Source organism: Gigantopelta aegis, chromosome 5, assembly GCF_016097555.1.
Source record: "Gigantopelta aegis isolate Gae_Host chromosome 5, Gae_host_genome, whole genome shotgun sequence".
Classification (NCBI taxonomy): Eukaryota; Metazoa; Mollusca; class Gastropoda; order Neomphalida; family Peltospiridae; genus Gigantopelta; species Gigantopelta aegis.
The window spans coordinates 26745350-26763230 of record NC_054703.1 but is presented as its reverse complement, the minus strand read 5'-3'; the positions used below and the strand labels follow the sequence as shown (position 1 = coordinate 26763230).

General features: G+C 39.0%; 1 protein-coding gene across 1 annotated transcript; it reads right to left on the bottom strand.

The window, feature by feature from the left end:
- Nucleotides 1-6083: 6083 nt before the first annotated feature.
- On the bottom strand, nucleotides 6084-7710 carry LOC121372875. Its single transcript, XM_041499319.1, has 2 exons — nucleotides 6688-7710; nucleotides 6084-6549 (listed from the first exon to the last, which is right to left on the bottom strand). The coding sequence occupies exons 1-2, from the start codon at nucleotides 7526-7528 to the stop codon at nucleotides 6335-6337; spliced, it is 1056 nt and encodes a 351-aa protein (XP_041355253.1). The 5' UTR covers nucleotides 7529-7710; the 3' UTR covers nucleotides 6084-6334.
- Between the last annotated feature and the right edge of the window lie 10171 nt (nucleotides 7711-17881).

The following is a 17881-nucleotide window of genomic DNA, read 5'->3' as shown; positions in this document are numbered from 1 at the left end:
CCTAAATTTAGTGACAACTATATGTATGTATGTATGCCCACAAATGACTGTCAGGTCAGATGTCGGGAATTAACGTGCTTATATCAATTTAATGTTCTAGCACGCTTGTTGCGAGCACGATTTCTGACTAGGGCCAGAAACCGTGCTCACAACGAGAGGGTACAATTATATGTCATGTCATGTAATAGGGTTTTACGTGCACATTCAGAGCAAGCTGTTGTAGCGCACGCTTGTCGTGGGCGCAAGAGCCGGCCTTGGCCGGCTCTTCCGTCCATCACAGGAAAGGTGTGGGGGGGGGGGGGGGGGGGAAGGAGGGACCGCCTGCACTGGCAGGTGCAAGGGAGCACCAGCAGCCCGATTGAATCGGTAGCAGGCCGTTGGGGGTGGTGGTGGTGCTATGGAATTTGAATGGAGCCGTTAATGCCAAAGAGAAAGTGGTGCGCAATTTTGTTAAGGAAATTTTGGCGCAGTTTTGAACGGTCGGTCGAAAGGTAAATGGCCGAGCTAATATAGGTTTTGATATTAGTGAATCGAGAGTAGCTCGTTAATTTTAGACCTTTACGATGCTGTGGTGTCTCCCTAGGTTGCCCATCGGGCTCTTATAAAGGGCCCGACCGCTTCTGGTCGAGGCATCACTAAGTACCAAGTTATTACCAGCAGCAAGTATTGGGGGTCTGGGTGGGGGAGGCCGATATTATTTTGTTCAGCTTCCCCCGGGTGCATTGCAATTGTGTACTCGGAACGGTATTCGTTTGTCCGGTTCCTTATTAGAGCACGTGCTGGGCCATTAAATGCGGGGCGGATGCATTGTTATCATTAGTCAATGCATCCTGTGTACTGTTGCAGTGAGCGTGTAGTCTGTATGTAAATCCTAGTTTGGTGTTAAGGTTGTACTTATTGTCTTACGTCCCTACTCAAGTGAGTTCAACGGTCATCATGACCACCCACCCCCCTCCGTCTTTGTATAGCATTGAACACAATGCCGGAGGGGAAGTTATACTAATCTGGCTATCTAATTTCAAGGGTGGAACCCTTATAGTGTAGGTATTGGTTTAAAAAGCCTAATGCTTGACATACTTAACTGTATTACCAATCAATGAAAGAAAGAAAGAAAAAGAAAGAAAAATAGGGTTAAAGTATCTAGTAGCAGTTGTATAGTTGACAGCTAAGTAATTAAGAATTATTTGATTCCCGCCCCCTGAATAATTATTTTATAAAGAAAAGAAATGATTGAGGCGAAATGAACGGTATCTATATGTTGGTAACGTAGAATAATTCTAGTAATGTAGAATAATTTAGTAGGCTTACTTGGTTAGTCTTTTAAGTCAATCTTGTTTTTCCTGCTTGCTATTTCCCCAGTTGCCCTAGTTGACTTACCTTAGTCAATCATGGTTTCATGCATCAGTAATAGAGACATGGTGCGAGTGCAAAACACAATTGTGCAGTGTATTTACATGTGAGGTTCCTTGTTCGCGATTGGCTGGATTGGACCAGTGAGATTGCTGCAAGAGAAAGTGGTAATTGGTGGTATCCTATCTTGTTTGTTTTAAGGGAGTGGTATACACCAATTGCAACACACGAGTTTCAGAACCTGAATAAATATTTACAGTAAGGTTAACAATGGTTACTAATTATTCGCTACCGTCCCGCCGTTGAACCCCGGGGTTGGAGTGCTTGTCGGTCGTGTGCTTAAGGTCGCTCTTCCCTCCCGGAGTTGTACAGGCGGGTGGTTTTGAATAATTGTTGATTAATAATTTTATTTTATGCCAGCTATCTAGTTTAAGTATATGCTTTTACTTGTGTCGTTTCACCGTTCTCCCCTCGGATTGGAATAAATAGTCTGGTCGAGTGCGAAGGGTGGATGTTCCGCCAATGGGTCACAGGTGTCACGATTTAAGTATTGTCATATCTAGTAGTTATTAATCACTCGCTACCGTCCCGCCGTTGATCTCTCTGGTTGGAGTGCTTGTTGGTCGAGTGCTTAAGGTCGCTCTTCCATTCAGGAGATGTACAGGCGGGAGGTTTTGAGCAATTGTTAATTTATAGCTGCATTTATATCAGCTAACTAGTTTAGGCATATGGTTGTACTTTTGCCGTTACACCGTTGTCTCCCCGGGTTGGAATACCTAATCTGTTCGGGTGCGTATGGTGGATGTTCCTTCCAGGGAGTCAAAGGTGTCACGAGTTAAGTAGTATACTAATTACTTATCTTAGTTATAGATCGCCACCTTCCATCCGTTGGTCTCCCAGATTGGAGTGCGTGTCGGTTGAGTGTAGAAGGTCGCTCTTCCCTCCAGGAGACGTACAGGCGGGTGGTTGCGATCTTTTTCAAATTTTTTAGCTTTTGACTAAATGACTTGCCAGGAGCCCAGTGGGAGCGCTACGGCTTCCCATCCTGCCTGCGATCGGTCGAGTTGGTGGTTCGCGCCGATTGAACGCTGGCACGGTGAGTGGCACGTGGCTTTTATAATTTTGGTTTGGTGGACAGGACGAATTGATATACTGCTTTGAAGGTTTTGAGTTTGAGGACTTTATCAGGGTTAAGTAAAAAATTAGGAGTAATTGTTTTATTTTGGTTGGCTTCGGTTATTGATTCTATCATTAGTTTTCTCTGGCTGTTGTGTAGCGTGCAATCCAGGAGGTAGTGTTTCATATCCTCCCGGGTGCCACATTCGCAGTCAGGATTTAGTTTGGTGAAAGAGCAGCTGTTGAGCTGTGAAGATTTACCTATGCGTAGTTTAGTGATTAGTTTATCCACATAAGTGTTTGGGTGTTTAGGTCGGATAGAGTTGACCAGTGGCTTGATGTTATAGTGCCATGTATTGGTTGATAGGTCCCAGTTTGCCTGCCATTGATTAATGTAGTGTTTTCTTGCTTTTGACATTAGTTCTCATATTCCTAAAGGTAGTGCTGTAATTGTACTAGTTATTGAAAGTGCAGTTTTGGCTCCATAGTCAGCTATTTCATTGCCAATTATACCTACATGGGCTGGAACCCTTTCGAATACTATTGTTAGATTAAGCTGGTTTATTTCTTGAAGTTTATTATGGATAGTGCGAGGATATCTGGCCTGGTAGATTTATTAGTTTGAAGTGATTGAATGGAGCTAAGACTATCTGAAAAGATAACGCTTTTAGGGTATTGTTTATTTTCAATCCAGATTAGCGCTTCATAGATGGCTGTCAGTTCTGCTGTATAGACTGATAGATTATCTGACAGCCTGGCATATTTAACTAGTTTAGAGTGTTTGGATATTTTTTCTTCAACTATTGCGAAGCCAACCCTACCGTTATCTGGATTTGTTTAGCCATCCGTATAGATATAGATATGCTCAGGGTAGTTTTCATTAGCTGCGGCTTCAAACAGGACTTTTTTAAATGGTAGAAAGGGGGTTTGATCAGTAGCTTTTTTGATTAGGTATGGAGTGTGGCATTCAATTGGCTGGTTGAGTTGGTATAGAGCCACAGGTGTGTTATCAATTCCTACCTCTATTTCAAGTTCACTAGCCCTAGTGGCAAATGAATCATTAAGTTTTTTATTAGTTTTAAATTCTAGCCCTGGTTTTGCTATTATGGGGGTAAGTTCCTGAACTGGGTGATCTAATTTAAGCGAATGGATTTTAAGATAGTAGTTGAGATGTTGAAGATTACGGCTGTATTTAAGTGGCATAATGTTAAATTCAACTTCTAGGCTTTGGCCACTAGTATTAGCTGGAACTTTAGCTATTGTTCTAAGAGCTTGGTTTTGGATGATATCTAGTTTTTGCAGTAGCTTTGGGGAGGCGCAACTGTAGGCTTGGGCTCCATAGTCTCACCTGGAGAGTATACATGCTTTGTAAACCATAAGCATTGCCTCTGTTTGCACTCCCAAGCTGGTGCCTGAGATTGATCTTAGTAAGTTTAGAGTATTTTTAGCTTGTCTGACGATATCATTAATATGATCACTAAAGGTTAGTTTTGAGTCGAAGGTGACTCCTAGGAATTTGAATTTGCTAACTCTTGGGATTGGCTTATTGTTTGAGGTTATTTGAAGGTTATCTGGCGAGTTGACTTTATTAAAAAACATACAAATTGTTTTATTTTCAGATAATTTAATGCCCCAGTCCAGGGCCCACTTATTTAATTTGTTCATAACGTCTTGCATTAAATTAAATAGATTCTTGGTTACTCTGCCTGTGCGCCAGATGGCGCAGTCATCGGCAAACAGTGCTGTGTTTAATGGAGTGGTGATTTTATTTTACCTTTAGCATTAAGTGCTTTAGTTATGTCATTAATAAATATGTTAAATAAGGTTGGTGATAGGACCGTTCCTTGTGGTATTCCATTAATTATTTCGGTTTTATCTGAGTAGTGACCGTTTACTCTGACCGAAATTGATCTATTATGAATAAAATTATTGATGAAGTTAAACATATTGCCTTTAATTCCATTAGTTTGTAGTTTATTGAGTAGGCCTTGTCGCCATACCATATCAAATGTGTTTTCGATGTCTATGAGTATTGCTAATACTTTATTAGATTTGCGAAAGGCGTCGTTGATACTATTTTGAAGTCTGACTATTTGGTCTATTGTTCAGTGTTTAGATCTAAATCCACTTTGTACATTTGTAATTAGGTTATCCTCTAGTAAGTAGTTATTTAGTATTTTATTAATGATAGTCTCTAACGTTTTACACATGTGGGACGTGAGTGTTATCGGTCTTTTCCCGCTTCAGGAAGACTAAAGCATTCTGCGTGTTTCTATGCAGTGGGCATTTGGCCCTCCCTCCAGATTCGGTTATAGAGCGATAACGCTACCTCTAAGGTTACATCCGGCATGTGTTTGAGTAGTGTATAGCTAATTTGGTCAGGCCCGGTGGCGGTACGTTTTTTTTGCTTTAGGAGCGGTTTTTAATTCTATCAGTGTTAATGGTTTATTAAACTCTAAGTTATCAGTGTTAGGGTGGTTGGCTGTATTAGTATGGGTCGTTGGTAAAGAGTTATCTTTCTTAAGTTTATCAAAAAATTGCTTGGGAAAGTTTTCATTACTGCTGTTTTTACTAAATGTTTTACTGAGAAGGTCGGCCTTTTGTTTATTAGTGGTTGTTGTTTTATGTTTTTGAAGGACTGTGGTGGCCGCGCGTTGTCCTTGTATAGCTTGAACTTTTTTCCACATTTCTCTAATGGAGGTTCTATTATTAATTTCGCCGCAGAATGTCTGCCAGCTGGCCTGTTTAGCTTCTATAATAAGTTTACCTACTTCGCTTTTGGCTATTTTGTACTTAGCATGATACTCTTGTTTACCTTGGGTTTTTTTAATTTTACGCATCCTGTTTCTGAAGCCGCATTTAGCTTTGATTTCGTCTGTCCACCAACTAACTGGTTTATTTTTACTAGGTTGTTTGGTTTTAGGTATATGTTTCTCTGCTATACTTATTAATTCATTTGTAAGTTTGGTGGTAGCGTCGTCAATACTTAGATTATTTTCTATTTTTATTTTGCTACAGTCGCTTGTAAAATCTGCCCAGTCGGCTTTACTGAATTTAAATTTAGGTATAAATTTTTCTTCTTCTGCATATTTCTCATTACATTTATAGCTGGTTAAGATAGGGAGGTGGTCGCTGTTAAGAGCATTGAGCACCTCCCGTTGGGCGTTTGCACCTATTTTAGTAGAGGTTATAGTGAGGTCGATGGCAGATGTGGTTAGTGATTGGTCGTTATAGAAGGTTATACTGCCATCGTTGAGACATACCAGGCTGTGTGTGTTGATGAATTCTTCCAGTATGTCTACCTGTGCGTCAGAGTGCTGACCTCCCCACAGTGTGTTGTGACTATTAAAATCTCCTACCAGTATTAGATTATTGTTTGGTTTAATAAGTTTATTGTAATCTCTTAAAGTTAGCTGTTTATGGGCTGTTCCCGGTGGGCTATAGACATTAATTATGTCTATAGGCATTTTTTCGTTTAATATAGTAAGTCCTAGGACTTCTAAGTTAGTGTTAACAGACTCATATTTAATTTCACTATGTGGTATATTATTTTTAATTAAGGTGGCTATTCCACCTCTAGTGCTATTTTCCCTATGTTTATAGTAAGTTGAGTAGCCTGGTATTTTAAATGTTTTAGGTTGTTTATTTTTATGTTTACTGGTGCCAGTCCCTAGCCAAGTTTCTTGCAGGCAAATAATATCTGGCTTGATGTTACTAGTGCTAATGAGTTGTATGAGTTCGGCACCATGTCCCATTGGAGAACGTTGAGGCCCTTATTTCCTATGTTTACATTTTTAGCGGGGGCGTATGGAGACTTATCTCCCATGACCCAGACCCGTATATTGAGTTTTTGTTTTAAATGTTAATTTTATAAGTTGGTTGAGCTAAGGTTATTTTCAATTAGTGCTATTTTAGTAACTAGGGTTTCTATGACTAATTTAAGTTGGTTGACCTCTTGGTTGGCTGAAGTTTTTAGTTTCTCAGCATATGAGCAGCCTGCTGTGACTGCGGTTGCTGGCCTAACCGTTGTAGGTTTTTTGCTGCTGGTGGGCGAACTATCTGGTTTACGGTTATTTAGTTGGCGGAGCGCCTTTTGGTAGTGGTGGCACTGGGTATCATGAGCCATATGGCGGCTGAGGCAGTTAGGGCACTGCATCGGCCTTGTACAGGGGGAGTTCTGGGAGCTCGTCTCATGTTTCTGCCCACACCTGTGGCAAGTAGGGAGTTCTTTATGGTGGCGGCATTTAGCCGCACCGTGTCCCCATTGTTGGCAATGTTGACACTTGCTCGGTTTCCTTTCAAATGGAATGAGCTGGTGAATCCTATCATTTATTTTGATGGTTGGTCTTTCCGACTTCGGTTTAGCAAGGAGCTGAACATAGCCGTTGGACCAGGTGGTTGCTTCCTGAATGCCGAGTTCTGAGTTGTTTTCTTTTAGTATTTGAGTAGAGGTGGTTTTGGCCGGCAGTGGACAGAGTTTCACTATCCACTTTGTTGCAGCAGCCGGTTGGACGGCCGGTCTGGCAGAGTGCCCTACCGGTCGTGTATGAGTTGTATTTTCACATTGAACCTGTGGTTGGCTTCTATTTTTACCCGATTTACAAGGAATTTCCTTGTAAAACGGTCCCGGGCTTTTGGGTGCTGGTCCACTGTTTTTTGGCGCTCCTGCTGTTTTTTTATTGTTAGCTACCCTAGCTTTTTTAGTGGGGGTTTCGCTCCCTTTTAGGAAGGTGCTAGCCCCTTTAGTTTGTTCATTTTCTGGGCTGCTGGCTTTACGCTTATTTCTAACTACGGCCCTGAAGGGGGTGATAGTGATGGGTGAGGTAGTAGTTATCACTGTGGTTGACTTAGTTACCGGGTTGGTGTTCATACTCTCTTTGCTAATCTGCCCCGAGTGGGCGTTTCCTGTCTCTTTCCTAATCGGTTTATCTTTTTCGCTAGTCACGGCAGACGCTGTTGATTTGATGGCTCCTGAGACGTCTGCTAGAATGACATTTCGGCTGTCAGCGGTAAATTGTTTGGAGGTGCTTACATTGAGGTGGTCCGCCGTAGGGCTGGCCATCTTACATGCGATGCTATGTTTGGTGGCGGACGTTGTGACTTCGGTGGGGTCCGCCGTGACCGTTTGACTTGAGCTGGCCTCAGACCACAATTAATTTCACTATGTATTCTCATGTAGCCCCAGTGGCTGTAGCACTTTTATTAATTTCACCAGGCCATTAGCATTTCACAGGAAACATTACCTGCCTGGGCCCATTGAACACTCAAAAGGACGACCTCTGTTGTCCAGCTCTTTTCCGCGTTATATCAATGTAAACAAACACACGTGTCCTAAGGGACCGAATCACACCCATTTCTCTGCATTTTACACACATTTTGCATGACTTCAATGTGCTCTGGGGGACATTATGCAGTATCCAGTGTAAACCAAGTGCACATATTCACTAACTGCATCCTCTTACCTGTCAAACCCAGTGTAACAATCCAGTATACAAAGCAGCTCCCCAGTAATTAATAACATAACAAGAAAACTATATTTTCTCGCATTAGTTTCCGTATTTTGGACAACCAAATGGGTGGATAACTCTAGTCTGATGCCTATCAGACCAAAATTGTTTTCACCATTACACTCAAACTCACATATGGCATTTAAATACATATGTCAAGCTGTATACAAGCAATAAAAAGAATATTTGATACCAAATATGGCTATTGGAGCCTGTGAAATGGGGGACTGCCTGTGCCGCAAAAGGCGGAAATCTGCGTCAAATTATTCCAAATAGTGGACTAGTAATTATGCGATAACTTTAAACGTTACAGACATGTTTCTGAACAACAAAAAGAAACTTGCTCCTTATTGTGTTCTCTGCAATTGAAGTATAGCAGTTGGCAGGAATATGATTTTTTCAACAACAAAAAATCAATTTAATTTAAATTGATACATTTTCAAAAAAGAAAATCCCACAAAGTTCTCTTTTTAAGAAAAATTTAAACTTTAAAACTGTAAAATTTTGGATACTGCACACAGTCAACATATGCCAATTACAAATTAGGACTGCTCGAGTGTCATTCTGGTGAGGGTAATTAGCAAGGTGTCTGCACACCGTAATAGGTCACACCTGAATGCAGAGGATATGGAACCAGCCTGCAAAGATGCAGTACAGAATATACAGTGAACAAAAAAAGCTGTCAACTGCCACTGCATTGAAATGTTTTAATGTATCAGAACTGAAAGTGACATCACACATGAACGGATATATATAAGGGTGGACATGCATACCACAATAAATATTTCACTGTTTTATACACTACGAGTCACATCCATGGAAGGCAATACAAGACGAAAGACACAGTTCAAGAAGGGACATGCACCTTGGAATAAGGGTGGAACTCTGCTGCATGAAAATGCAAGTCCAGAATCTCACACTGAGAAGTTGCGACCAGTAGTCCGGATGAATATAGACGAGTTTGCCTTGGTCACGAAGTCGAGTTCCACTTCAGCCACCATATCCACTCCAGATTGCGAAGGTGCGTCACAGCCAGTCCGCCTGCTACGTCCCATTATGAGTACATGTACTGCGTCTGAAATGAAAGAAGAACAACAGTGTAAAGACAAAGAAGGCATGAGAATAATGGACAATGACAGAATGGCAGATGCATGGAATGCAGCTTTCAGATACCACTCAACAGCTTCCCCTGAGTGCGACGAGCCTGAAATGCAAATATTAAAAGAGGTTAAGTGGGGTCTTTGTTGGAAAGTCACACTACACTGTGTGAAATGTGACTTCACTGCTCCTGAAAGCAAATTGTACAATGAGGTGAAAACAAATAAACCTGGCCCAAATGCAGCAAAAACTAATGTGGGTCTTGCTATCGGTCTCCAAGATACTCCCGTCGGCAATACACGAGCAAGAGTGTTATTGGCAAGTATGGACATTCCACCACTGTGTCGGAGCGGCATGCAGAGAACATCATACAAGATATCAACGGCTGTAACAGATCTAAATGAAAAAGATATGGCACAAAAAGTTGAGCTACTGAAAGACATTAACATGAAACGTGGAAATGAACGTGATGAAATTAACATAGCCATGGATGGGAGATACAACTCCACGACAATAACAAGTCGGAAGAAACCGGGCCAGAATGCATCACAAGCTATAGGACTTGCGTGTGAAACAATGACTGAAAGAAAATTCATTGTAAGTGCCTGCTTCCAGAATAAACTTTGTTGGACCGGAGCCTGGTTAAGAAACAAAGGTATTCATGTGACGTGTCCCGGTGGTCATCCTGACTGCACAGCAAACTTGCCGCCATTTGCTCCGCTGTCGGAATACGAGATGGGAAAAGATATCGGAATAGACTTGGCTCTACAAGGTATTCTCATAATATACGTCACAACAGATGGAGATTCCAGATCATCTGCTGGAGTTGATAGTGCTTTGAAACTTCTAGATCCAATGTGGAAAGTGCAGCGGCTAGCTGATCCAACCCACTTAGGTCAGAGTCAGTTTCGTAAGTGTTACAAAGCTAACTTCAGTCCCGACATGTTTACTGGGTCCACCCGTGAACAAAAGCGTGAAGCACAGAAGGTATTCAGCCAGGATATGAAAGCAAGGTGCAGTTTAATTCTTAAAGAACTGATGAAACTACACACTGGTAATATCGGTGTACTGAAACGAAACTTACCAAAGGTCCTGCAATCGACACTTTCGTGCTACGGTGGTGACTGTTCAAAGTGTTCGCGGTACTCGGTCGTCTGCAGTGGAGGAATAACGAACAACTGGTGGCACCGATCCATGTTCCTGGGTACACACAGAATCACAGAGCTGAATATGAATGAAAATGACAAAATGTTAGTACTGGAACTTCTGAAGATTAAACTAAGTATTTCAGCTGTAGAGCAAATGAAACTGTATACAGACACACAGAAATGTGAGGCTGCGAACCGTTCTCTCAGTGTTTCCTTACCTAAGAATGTGAACTATTCACGAACGATGACTGGGAGAGCTGCATCCACCATCCACGGGCTGAACAACGCCCCGGGAACATCGATGATAGAAAAGTGCAAGTATTGTGGCATCGAACTGTCAGCTCGGGTGAGGCGTTCACTGCGTCAGATGGACAAAGAGTCGGACTATCAAAAAAAATATCAAAACAATCCACAGGTGGATAAAAGGCATTTAGTCCAGCAAGGAAGTAAAATTAGAGATCACTTACAATATAAACATTTGCACAGAGATCAACAAGCTGACTACAAGAAAGGATTATTAGATATTAACAGTCAAAGAGCAGACAACTCCTGTGACCACAGTTATTCAAAGTAATTTTTGTCACAAACTTTCAAGTGATACATATAATATAGGAACTATCAGTTTGCATGATAGCATTTCTGCTGTGGACATGAACCCTAGACATTGAAGATTGACTTTAAACATTAAAAAATAGTAATGTGAATAAATGTATGCTTTTGAATAAATGTATCATGTGATATTTATATGTGATATTTATATGTGATTTTATGACATAAAATATTTCTTTAAATCCTTTGTTATTGTTTTACATTCTTATATGTTATGCATTCTGAGATGCAAGAGGCAGGGGGGGGGGGGGGGGGGGGTTATTGTCCGTGTCCCTGACAGACATCCCTGTTCCCACATTGTATGCGCGAGCTGTTAATTGCATGTGGCTCAGCAGATAAGTGATCTTTAAACATACAACGACGGTTATGGCACAGGTGACTGATGTCACTGCCATCTATGTCCATCTCCTTATTAAAGACCATGAAACTTAATCTGTGAGCATTTACTGTACGATACTGGCCTGTGATTGGTGATTTGAACTTAATAGCACCATATCCATTTGGTCTGGGAGGCCCATTCCATATTATACATTCACCATTTGGCCCAGGATCACATTTTGAAAAAATTACCCTCTGGTATTTTTGAAAAAAAAGCCTCCATTTTGACTTATTCAATTAGCCTTAATACTCAAAGTGAGGCTGTCACAGGGTGTAGGGATACATTCTGATTGAAAAGAATGACCTATGACCTGATAGGGGTACAATGCAGGCTGAATCATGTCATAATTTGTGAAATTACAAATTCTGAAAATATAAATATAATAAAATTTAATTTAATTAAAACAAATATATATTCATCACCCAAACTGATAAGTTTCAGATTTCCACCTATCTGGACAATTAGCATGCACATTTTGAGTCCTGTAACAGTCATAGTTACCTCACAATTAGGTATCAATGTGTGTCACCCTGTGTCAAACATCATTGAAGAAATCCTCCATATTGACTTATTTAACCTTAACCTTCAAAGTGAGGCTACCACAGGGTGTAGGGATACATTCTGATTGAAAAGAATGACCTATGACCTGATAGGGGTACAATGCAGGCTGAATCATGTCATAATTTGTGAAATTACAAATTATGAAAATATAAATATAATAAAATTTAATTTAATTAAAAAAAATATATATATTCATCACCCAAACTGATTAGTTGCAGATTTCCACCTATCTGGACAATTAGCATGTACATTTTGAGTCCTGTAACTGTCATAGTTACCTCACAATTAGCTATCAAAGTGTGTCACCCTGTGTCAAACATCTTACTATATCAGGCCTCAGACTACAATTAATTTCACTATGTATTCTCATGTAGCCCCAGTGGCTGTAGCACTTTTATTAATTTCACCAGGCCATTAGCATTTCACAGGAAACATTACCTGCCTGGGCCCATTGAACACTCAAAAGGACGACCTCTGTTGTCCAGCTCTTTTCCGCGTTATATCAATGTAACCAAACACACGTGGGCTAAGGGACCGAATCACACCCATTTCTCTGCATTTTACACACATTTTGCATGACTTCAATGTGCTCTGGGGGACATTATGCAGTATCCAGTGTAAACCAAGTGCACATATTCACTAACTGCATCCACTTACCTGTCAAACCCAGTGTAACAATCCAGTATACAAAGCAGCTCCCCAGCCATTAATCACATAACAAGAACACTATATTTTCTCGCATTAGTTTCCGTATTTTGGACAACCAAATGGGTGGATAACTCTAGTCTGATGCCAGCTATGGACCTGGGCTGGCATGGCGGATTGAATTATCGGTGCCATGTCAGTTTGGGTGGTTTGCTCTTTGTTGTCGCTAAAGTTGATTTTCCGCTGACAGTTTTTTTTATTAATGGCTTCATTGATCCTTGTGTGGATTTCTCGACCACACTGACTACTCTGTTTGTAATGCGATTTGACCACTGGGAGGGGGGTTTGAATAGAGTTAGCAAACGTTGGTTTCGTCCCCGGGGGGGGGGGGGGGTTGAAATGGAAACTAGTCTAACTGTAGACGTATCCTGGCTGTTTGGCTCTGCGTTAAACTCGAATAGCGTGTCCAGGTTTACAAGTGCTTCCTCATCGCCTTTGATGAATGTTTCACCATTGGCGAGGCGAGTATGGAAGATAACCTCGGTCACGTTATTTTGGGTTTTCTCCTCCTGAATGGTCGCTACCGCCTGTTGCTAGTAAAAGTGCTGGTAAAGAGTTGGGTTGGTCTGATTAAATAGGACTTTTCTAATTCCAACTAATTTGTTGGGCATCGGTGATGCGCCATGTTTACTAGATCTCCTTGCCCGTTTAACTGCCCTAAACTGTGGGTTTTTCTTGGCTAGTGGTTGGAATTGGTTACTGATTTTGATCTCAGGGTTAACCGTTTCTACATCTGCTTCTCCATCACTATCACTTTCCTCATCGGAGCTTATATCTACTGCTAGATCGGGGGAGCCTCTACGTTTGGTAGAGCTCCGTGGGGTGTTGAGCTTTCCTAACTTAGTAGCGGAGTTAAGCGCTAGCTTGATGGCTAAGTCAGCGGCCCTAAGTTTGGGACAGGTTGGAACGAATTCCACATTCTCGTCTATTTGGTACGTAACCGCACCGACTGGACAGGCCTCCAAGGCGGCCGCCCGTGGTTGGGTGGCCGTGGTCCTAGTCATTGGGGTTGGGGTAGGTGGGGGGGGGAGGGGGAATCTAGGTGTGTCCGTCATGTCTAACAAGGTTTCTACATTTGGTATAAGACCATTCATATTCTCGGTTTGTGGTGGGCTAGGCCCGGCTACCTGGCTAACTATGGAATTGGGTGTTAGTGGCTTCCATTTCGATTGGGTTTTAATCTAAATGTTTGGTACAGTATACAATAGATAGGCTGGTTATTATGCACTAGACAGCGTAACACACTAAAATATATGCACTTGCAAAAATACAGAGAACTACAGATAATAATAAATGTCTAAACTGAAAAGAACAGGTACACAAAATTTCAATGGAAAATGCTAACTATTACAACAAATGGCTTACCTTGATCCTTAGTACGAGAACTGCTCCTACGGTGAATGCCTAACAATGTGTGTGTACAATTATAACAATTGCTGGTACCTTTATACTACATGCACACAGATATTCAGTACAAAAATTTGGTCAGTCGTATCTCTTTCTTTAATCGTTTAAAAAGAAACCCATATGATATGGCAAATATTCATATATTATACTACGGGCATCTGTGTCAAATTAATATTGAAACAACACTAAATTAATTAATTAATTAATTAACTAAAGGATGAGTGCATGAATGAATGAATGTGGGTGCCCCTAAATATAAAATCCTGCCCCAAGTTCAGTCAGCAAACGTTTCGCTGACGTTTTCGAACTTTGTTTTCTTTCTTTTTTTATTATTATTATTATTATTATTATTATTTTATTTTTTTTACAACAAAAAGATGTATTGCCCCCAGAACATAGGCAGTGAACAGGTTGGGGAGCCGTGGTCACTGCCTTACAAAGTACATATTTAAACAATAGTGTCTCAACAAAATATGCTATTTAAATATGTTAATGTTTTCTATGATATTTATAAGACAGAAAGAGAGAGAGAGAGAGAGAGAGAGAGAGAGAGAGAGAGAGAGAGAGAGAGAGAGAGAGAGAGAGAGAGAGAGAGAGAGAGAGAGAGAGAGAGAGAGAGAGGGTGCAACAGCAGTAGATAAGTATAAAGAAGTTGTGGGGATATTGAGAGCGTATTAGAGAATGACATTTTAATTAGTACTCTATTTCCAAGTGAACTTTCAAAGCATTATTTTTAAATTAAAACATTCTTTCAAATAGTGTTTTATAGGGTGGCCATTGCTTATGAAATGCTTCATAGTTGCAATTTTTGTAATACATATATTTTTCTATTTCAAACTTTTTTGTAGAATATTTTTCGCGGCAATTTCTTTTTTGTATTTTCATACTGTAAATATAATATTTTATGTTGATAGTCAGCCGATTTACAAAATCACCTTTTTCGTTGTTGATCATGCCTAACATAACTATGTCTCTGCTTAGAGTAATATTAATTCAAGTTTCATTTCTTATCCATTCTTCTATTGCTTCCCACACACAATGTACTAAACTACATTCAAATACAAGGTGTTGTATGGTTTCAGGTGATTTGTTGCAAACACTATAGGCACTGGAATCAATATAATTAATCATATTTAGCAATTTGTTAGTTGTAACAATTCTGTGTATGATTTTATACTGAAACCAAGATAATGTTGTGCTTTTGACAGATCTAAAGGGTAGAATGTAATATTTTTCCCAATCATATATATCATAGATATATCCTTCTTTAGAATATTTTATTTGTGATTTTGGAATGGTGGTTTGAGCGTTCAGTAAATCATATATATGTTTGCAACCTTTTTGATCTTTGAACAAAACCTTTAAGTTATATGGAAGAACATGATTTTGTAATGCTATAAAACGTCATCATTTAAATTATCTAAGTTGTAAATGAATGATTTTATAGCACTGACCAATGAAGCATATTCCAGAAAATTGTTAATTATGTCGTATTTCTCTATGAACTGTTCATATGTTATAAAGTCTCCTTGTTCTTTCAAAAAATCGTCAATAAAGATAATACCTTTTGAGATATATCGTTTTAGTATAAATGGTTTTTTATTTGTACCTATTTTACTGTTCAACCAGATATTGATCTGGAGAATATCATCTACGTTTCCTGGAATTTGTTTTTCTTGTATCATTAACCAACTAACCAATGTGTCTCTCCAAAATGTTTTTTTTTTATTGAACTTTTTTACAATATAGAAAATGGTCGCCATATATAATTAAATCACGTGTTGATATATTTGTAGAAGCTTCGAACAAAATGGTCCATTTTGGGTTATTTAAAAATATCTGGCGGATCCACGAACTTTTCAAAGCGGTCATAAAATTATTTATGTTTATCATTTTGATGCCACCATTTTTTTATATTCTTGCGTTATTAAGTTTCTTTTAAGTTGTTCACGGCCGTTATTCCAAATAAATTGGAAAAATATTATATTTATATGTTTTAGCAAACGTTCGCTTGGAGTTGGTAATGTTTTCAGTAGGTGTGTTAGTTTAGGAACTAATAACGTTTTCAGGACTGTAATTCTTCCGAAAACAGTAAGTTTTCTGATAGACCATAGCTTCATTAATGTTTGTATTTCGATAATCTTGGGATTATAATTTAAATCAATAATTTCTTCTAGGTTAATGGAAAAGTTAATACCGAGAAGGTTAAACTGTATACTGCCCCATTCTAGTTTCCATCGAGTGTGATGATAAACTTCATTTGAACATTTCTTGCCACCTATCCAAATAGCTTTTGATTTGGTGTAGTTAATTTTGAGGCCAGATATTTGTGCATAATAATCTAGGATAGATAGAACACCCTGCAGGGACTCAGGAGAGCCATCTAAAATAAAACTTGTGTCGTCTGCATATTGCGATATTAAATATTTTTCACTATCTATAGTGATACCTTTTATATTATTGGAGTTTTTTACTATGATAGCGAGGATTTCAGCACATAAAATAAATATATAAGGAGACAAAGGATTGCCTTGTCTACAGCCCCTTTCTAGTTTAAATGGCTCTGATAACGAGTTACTATATAGTGTTTTAATCCAGGCTTTCATTGATGTTTTGAAGTTAAAAATGTCTGAGGTTTTATTGATAAATGACCAAGATATTGAATCAAAAGCTGTTTCGAAATCGATTAATAATAGTAAACCAGGGCTATCTTGTTCTTCGGTATAATGCATAATATCGTAAATTAATCTAATGTTTTCACCAATGTACCTTCCTTTAATTATTATTTTATCAAGAACCTTTTTTATTCGATTTGCAATACAACCTGAAGCCAGTTTATATGTACAGTTTAGGAAAGTTATTGGTCGCCAGTTTTTTAGAAAAACTTTAGGTTTTTTTTGGTTTCGGGATACCGAAACAGGACTCTTATCACTTTTCATATTTTTAAGACACGTTAATACTTTCGAGTGTATTATTTCCCCCTCTAATGTTTCTGCATCTTCGTTTGTCAGGATATTAAAATTATAATTTGCAAGTGTTTCCATAATATCATTATTAGTTGAGTAGAGGTTTTGGTGAAACACTTTAGTTTCTTTTAGGATTTCTTCCTGATCTTTAACTATTGTTCTATGTTCTAGTTTTATTTTTGAAATTAGTTTACTAAAGTAGTTTCTGGAATCTAAATTACAAACATATTTTGTTGGTTTTTCGCCCTCTTCGATCCATTTTGTTCTTGACCTTATATAATGTCCTTTAAGTTTTTGTTTTCTTAGATCTTGTAATTCAAACTTTTTTGATCCAATCTGTTCTAAATCAATCATCTTTTCATCTTCTAATAATTTAATTTCATCACATAATTTTGTTTCCAGTTCATCACGATTGTTTTTCTTAAAAACTGAAAATGATATAGTTTTGCCTCTTATTTCCATCAATGACATTTCCAAGAAAAGTTGACTATCTATGGAAAACTAAATTTCATCTTTTGGTATAGAATCTAAGATTTCATAATTGTATATAGGGACGGCATACTGCCGTATTATTTTTGATTTGGTTTCGTTCACCACCTTACAATATTCTGTATCTCTAAGTAATGAATTATTAAACTTCCTGGAAGTTAAAAAGTCCTGGACCCTTTTTTATTTGAATTAACTTTATATTTAAAACTACTGCTGAATGGTCAGAACGATAAATATTTTCCACTATAACCTTTTCTACCATTGAAATCAAATTATTGGACATTAGAAAGAAATCGAGTCTAGCTTGTTTTAAAGGAGTCTTTTTTTCCAAGTATACCTTCTACGATTAGGATAAAGTTCTCTGAAAGGATCTATTAAATCTATCATTTCCAATTTATCAATAATTATTTTTTTACACAGACAGGATAGTACATGCCACGGCCTTTGTTACACCAGTTGTGGAGGACTGGCTGGGACGAGAAATAGCCCAATGGAAAACATAATACTCTCCACTTGAGATACGAACGGTGTACCTTCTACGCTTGA

Excerpts from the sequence above, each read along its gene's own strand:
- LOC121372875 (XM_041499319.1), bottom strand. The coding sequence starts at position 7,528 with ATGGCCAGCCCTACGGCGGACCACCTCAATGTAAGCACCTCCAAACAA. Across the intron at positions 6,550-6,687 it reads CCGCCACCATAAAGAACTCC|GCCAACTAAATAACCGTAAA; the intron begins CTACTTGCCACA and ends AAAAGGCGCTCC.